Source organism: Carassius gibelio, chromosome A17, assembly GCF_023724105.1.
Source record: "Carassius gibelio isolate Cgi1373 ecotype wild population from Czech Republic chromosome A17, carGib1.2-hapl.c, whole genome shotgun sequence".
In the NCBI taxonomy this organism is placed as follows: Eukaryota; Metazoa; Chordata; class Actinopteri; order Cypriniformes; family Cyprinidae; genus Carassius; species Carassius gibelio.
The window spans coordinates 17,221,535-17,227,534 of NC_068387.1; the positions used below are offsets into that span (position 1 = coordinate 17,221,535).

The 6,000-nt window shown below is 41.4% G+C and overlaps 1 protein-coding gene across 1 annotated transcript in view; it reads left to right on the forward strand.

Annotated features, from left to right (window-relative positions):
• LOC127933194 (PDZ domain-containing protein 8) overlaps window positions 1-6,000 on the forward strand; it is a 32,740-nt gene extending 26,740 nt beyond the window's left edge. Inside the window, exons 4-5 of the mRNA XM_052529994.1 lie at window positions 2,198-2,360; window positions 2,497-6,000. Coding sequence (XP_052385954.1) covers window positions 2,198-2,360; window positions 2,497-4,757 — 2,424 coding nt within the window. The 3' untranslated portion in view covers window positions 4,758-6,000. The remainder of the gene's footprint in view (window positions 1-2,197; window positions 2,361-2,496) is intronic.

The following is a 6,000-nucleotide window of genomic DNA, read 5'->3' on the forward strand; positions in this document are numbered from 1 at the left end:
TTCCTCCTGCTGTGCCTTTCCATGCTTGTGTAATTACCCCTTAGCCACCGCTCAGCTACAGAAATCGTCTGTAATTGCCGCTCAATGTCGCTGTTTGGTTCCAGTGTCAGACAAATCTTTCTTTCTCTCTTTCATGTCTTCTCTCCTTCTGTCTTTAAACCTTGTCATTTTCCCATTCTAAAAGTGGGGAAACAAAGGTGCACGTTAAGAGCAGGTTTGTCTTGCAGTCTAGTTGTGGACTTTATTCCGTCTGATGGTAACGCTTCTGTGGTCCGTCTTAAACTCAAGGCATCATATAATGTAGGTCTAACCAGTTCTGATGTTGAGGTACAACATGTTCCTGTACCAGAAGACATTGATCAGAATGTTTGGAAGTAATTTTTTGTGTTTGTTATGGTTAATAGCAGATGAAAGCCATCTCTAGATCACAGCCCTTTGTCCACCATGCAAACAATGGTGTCTTGTCTTCTGTGTTTGTCATATTTGTTTCAGCAATTCAACTCCTTAAATCCAGAATATCACTTTTATTCTGGATTATACCAGTGATTCTTTACATACGCTTTGCTTTCATTTTCATTCTCTAATCTTGGAAAGGTTGCAATGAATTATCCCAAATATGCTGGTAAAAGACCAACAGTGTCCTCAAAAAAAAAAGCCTGGAGCTTTTGTTTTTCTCCCACGAACCCTCTCTGACACGTGTAAATGGTGGGATCAGGTTGTGTCCTGCGGGAGGAAATGTTCAGAATTAATCATCTCTGTGGAGAGTTTCACAGCAGCCCTTCAGTCATTAAGATTAATGTTCCTGTGTATTTATTTTGTCTGTTATAAACAAACTTATCAGCATCTCAGCTAGCTGACATGTATGCAAATAGTGTTGGCACAAGTGTTCTCCCCTTGTCTCATTTGTTACTCCTGAGGCTACCACAAATGCCTTCTTTCAGTAGCAAAGCAATGGATTATGTAAAAAACATGCTTTGAAATAATTTGATGAATCAGTTTTCAACCATTTTTTGTGATGTTCACTTGGCCATTTTAAACAGTAAATTAAATATTCAAATAAACTATTATTTTTGTTTGATCAGTGGCACAAAGGCAATAGCACTATAAGATATCAATGTTAAATAGTTAGATGAATTAATAATATAATATTCAGACTATATAATAAGTTTTATACAGTTGAATTTGGGTGTTTTTTGTAAGTTGCCTTCTAAGAACTTTCAGAGGGTTCTTGAATGTTTCTGTAGACAGTCATTGGTCAAAACTGGGCAAGTCAGTCCTCTGCTTACCAACTTGAGTAGATTGTCTGTTTTTTTCCTCACCCGTTTAACTCAATCAGTGCCCTTCTCAAGGGTTATAACAAATGACAGCAGCAAAATTACAGTCATCCATCTCAGCAGCTTAGATCTGCATCCTGTTTTTTGTGCCCACCCCCAGCACAGAGGACAAAGAGAGACAAAGGGGGAGACAGGACATATCATGGAAAGATCAATGAAAAACAATCACTCGTATTTGTGCTACAGTACAATTATACAGTCCAGAACATAATTCTTGTATGTTGGTGGATCTAGTGGATTTTTTCCTCACTTTGGTACACTAACTTACTCCTTATATGTACCTGTTGTTGTATTGTGTCACCCCGAGGGGCAGGTGGACCTGCAGGTGGATTTTTTTGATGTAGAATTTTGTGATGCAGCCAGCCCTGATACAGCATCTGCTACTTTGTGGCACATTTGCAGTGAAATTCGAAGTAATTGCAGACCTCCCTTCCTTCGTTTTAGAGAGCATTGTTTTATCACCATGAAAACTGTTAGATGTGATGGGAAGAGAGAGATTTCTATAGAAAGTGATGGCTGTCTTGTTCACATCATAATGTAGGTTGTCCGCCCTAATTATAAACTGCTATTGCTGTCAAAAGATAAGCTTTTAGAAACACTGTCTTTTGGCTTAACTGCTAGTGTTCCTCTCAACTTGTAACAAAAGCTTCCCCTAACGACTTATTTTCAATCCAGTCCCACTTGGTGATCTTAAGACTTGAAGTAATGTATGCCAGAACAACACCTGCAATAAAGAAAAGATTACAATTTACAAATCTACTTGGAATCTTATTATAATTGTCAGTCTCAAGTTTCTTCAATTACACAACCCTTTCATTAAGATTATTATCAAATCTGATATTGTTTCTCTTTGTCTGTTGCAGACTGAGGTGATCAAAGGGCCATCTGGGAGCGTGGGAATGACATTCAGGCATGTCCCTGCCAGTGATGGTGACACGGTGCATGTAAGCATAGAGACTGTCACCCCAAACTCCCCAGCTGCCCTGGCGGACTTACAGAGAGGAGATCGCCTCATTGCTATTGGAGGTTAGACTTATATTTACTATTCAAGTGGAATGTTTGACTTTGGATAGTTGTGGATAGTTTATTTGATGGACAATTGATGTAAGTTTTTATAATAGATTTGCAAAGAATTAATCATTCTTTATGTCTATTTTCATAGGAGTCAAAGTGACGTCCTCTGTCCAAGTGCCGAAGCTGCTAAAACAAGCTGGAGAAAGAGTGATAGTTTTATATGAGAGGCCGGTCCGGCACCTGGTGCCTAATTTGGGCTTGGGGACGCTCCAAGAAACCCTAGGACCAATAGAGGAACCAAGTTATCTTCATCATCCTGGGGGCTACGAGGAGGACCCAGCCCCGATAACCACCATGGACATATCTGATCACAGAGACAATGACTCTGAGTTTGAGGAGCTAATCGTTGAGTCCAAATCAACTCCAGCTCCAGTCACTGTTGACACTAAGGAGGATTTCCTGCTCTCTGTAAACCAAAGTCCAAAAAAAACTGTGGCCAACTTGGCCAAGCCCCTTGGTTCCATCTCACCAATTCTCAACCGCAGACTGAACCTTCAGTCCCCACTCAAACCCCAGCCCAAAGAATCACCAAAGGCACCAACTCTCAAGGCTGCTGAACCTTCTGAACCACCACAGAGACCAATGGTGCCCCCTCCTCCACCACCTGCACGCCCTCCTGTCCCTCCCAGGCCCCATATAAAAGTCACATCTGCATCTTCAGAAACTCAGAGCTTGTTTGAAGGTAATGAACCTGTGGTGGAAAAGAGTCCAGAGAAAACACAACCCACTGCTGGCAGTGGTGACAAAACAGTAGAGAAAATCCCTGTGAAGTCACCAGAGCCAAAGCCTGTGAGTAAACACCCAGAGCTTGCAGAGGAAATCCCAAATATTCCAGCCACAAACAAGCAAGATTCAGCCAAAGACAAGATATCCGAGAGCTCCTCCAACACTAGAGACAGTGTCGATGAGCAGGGTCTCTGGGAATCATCTGAAATCATGTACCGCAGCAGAGCTGCCCGATGGAACAAAGCCTCTGTGATCTTTGAGGTGGAAAGCCACTACAAATTCCTTAATGTAGCACTTTGGTGCAAGGACCCCTTCAAGCTTGGTAGTCTCTTGTGCTTAGGGCACGTCAGCTTGCGCTTGGAACACATAGCACTGGAATGCTTAGCCACATCATCTGCTGAATATCAGAGCACCTTTCGTCTATGTGCTCCTGAACCAAGGGCCAGCGTCAGCCGTACTGCTTTGCGCAGCTTGAGCACTCACAAAGGTTTCAATGAGAAACTCTGTTACGGAGATGTTACCCTCAACTTCACTTACCTTGCAGATGGGGAGTCAGACCTCTCCAGTGGATTGGTAGAACGTGAGTGGCATGGAAGTCTTCAGGAAGAGGACTTAAAAGACCGGGAAAAGGAACGGGAGCAGGTACTCATGGCAACCCGGGATGAACCAAGCTACAGCGGCATGCAGTTTGGAGATATGCGGCACAATTTTCAAGACACTCAGTTCCAGAATCCCACTTATTGCGATTATTGCAAGAAGAAGGTGTGGACCAAGGCTGCCTCACAGTGCATGACCTGTTCTTATGTCTGTCACAAGAAGTGTCAGGAGAAGTGTCTAACAGAGTTTCCTAAATGCGTAGCTGCCTCAGTCCGACGTGGAGCAGATCCTGAGGCCAAGTCTACCATCAATCGGGCAACTACTGGCCTTACACGTCACATTATCAATACTAGCTCTCGACTACTCAATCTGAGGCAGGTGCCCAAAGCCAGACTTGCAGAACAGGTTGCAGAAATAGGATCAGGACCGGTGGAGCCTTCTCCGAAACAGACACCTAACACATCTGACAATGAGAGCAGTGACACAGAGACCTATACTGGGGCCAGTCCTTCCAAGCAGCCACCTGGTAGTAGTGGCTCCAAACTGGTGCGGAAGGAAGGTGGGCTGGATGACAGCGTCTTCATTGCCGTCAAAGAGATTGGTCGAGATCTTTACCGTGGCCTCCCAACAGATGAGCGTTCACATAAACTGGAGTTGATGTTGGACAAGTTGCAGCAGGAGATTGACCAGGAGCTGGAGCATAACAATACTTTGAGTGTGGAAGAGCGAGAAACGATTGATTCCCGGCACAAGGCCCTCATCTCAGCAGCTCTGGCCAAGTCCGGTGAACGACTCCAAGCGTTGACTCTGCTCATGATTCACTACCGTGCTGGCATCGAAGACCTAGAGTCTGTTGATAGCACCTCACCATCTGAACAGCATGGCTTTCCAAAGACCAAAACAGAGGGTCTGGAAGAGTCGCTGATGGGCACAGAAGTGTACGACAGTGACATATGCAGTCCTGTTGGTGTTCAGATGCTGGATGAGATTACAGATGAGCAGATCTGTGTAGAGGCATTACAGTAAAGATGACAAAAGGCATCAGGGGCTTGGGATTCAAGAACAAATACTTTTTCTCAAGTATGACTTGAGGTTTGCAAAAGTATTCCTAAAGATGTACTGTCAATTGAGGAATTTTGTGAGAGTGTCAGTAGTTTACCAATTTTTTTATTTTAATTTTTTTTCATAAATACCCCCCCCCCCATCTTTAGTCATTGATTACTGTTTTAGAGGACAGAACCATCAGTCTGTAGACTTTTGTTAGTATTACATCAAATACACAGAATGTGAGTTCCCATGACATGATCAATCCAAGTTTTAACTGCCTTACCTGAAAGGTGCAGTTAATTTTTTTTTTTTTACATAAGCTTAAGTAGGGAGAGGTGTGAGTTTGAAGCAAGATGAGCTTGAATACATATTTTTATTTTTATTTTGTTCATTGGTAGAGACTGAATTATATACATGTATGCTCTTAGTTATGCTCATGGTTGGAAATTTACCTTGTCCATTGTGTTTTAAGCGTCAAGCCCCTCACTATAAAATGTTGGATTATATCCTGAATAACAGTCCATAGAACATGATGCCATTCCTAACCAACATTTTTTCTCTGATAAGCACCTTTTGTTCCCAATTGTTTTTAATTTTAAAGCATAATTTCTTTAATGTTCATGTTTTGTTATTTTTTTAAATGTTTAATGTTGAACTGAGAGGGAATCATCATAGGACAAATAATCTTGAGGTTATTATTCTACTGGGGACCATTCTTTGTCTAATTTAAATTTGTCACAAAGCCAATGTGACTTTATTTTTGTTTAGTTTTTTTGAGGGAAGTATATTTATATTGCATATGTGTGTTTCATAATATATGTTTCCAATAATTGCCATTACATAATCTCACAATTAATTTGTTTTGAGCCTTTATGAGTTCTAATATGCTGGCGATTTTTCTCAAACCAGTTTGGATACTTTTTTATCCTCCATCAGTTGGTCCAGGTGAATGGTTATATATGTTTGAATATTTCAGTCTGTTAGTTTTTGGTTTGATTTATGTATTGGAATGTGTAATTTTGATTATCATGCAAGCAAACTTTCAGTATGTCTAACATCTGTGTGCGTTCGCATGCATTGTTGTCATTGAGAGTTGATTTTACATGTTTACTAATGAATTTATCTCCTAAATGACTAACTTTACATTCATTATTCCGTTCACCTCTCAAACACATCTCTCAACCTGTAAAACTACATCATTAAAAACTCTTTTGTCAATGCA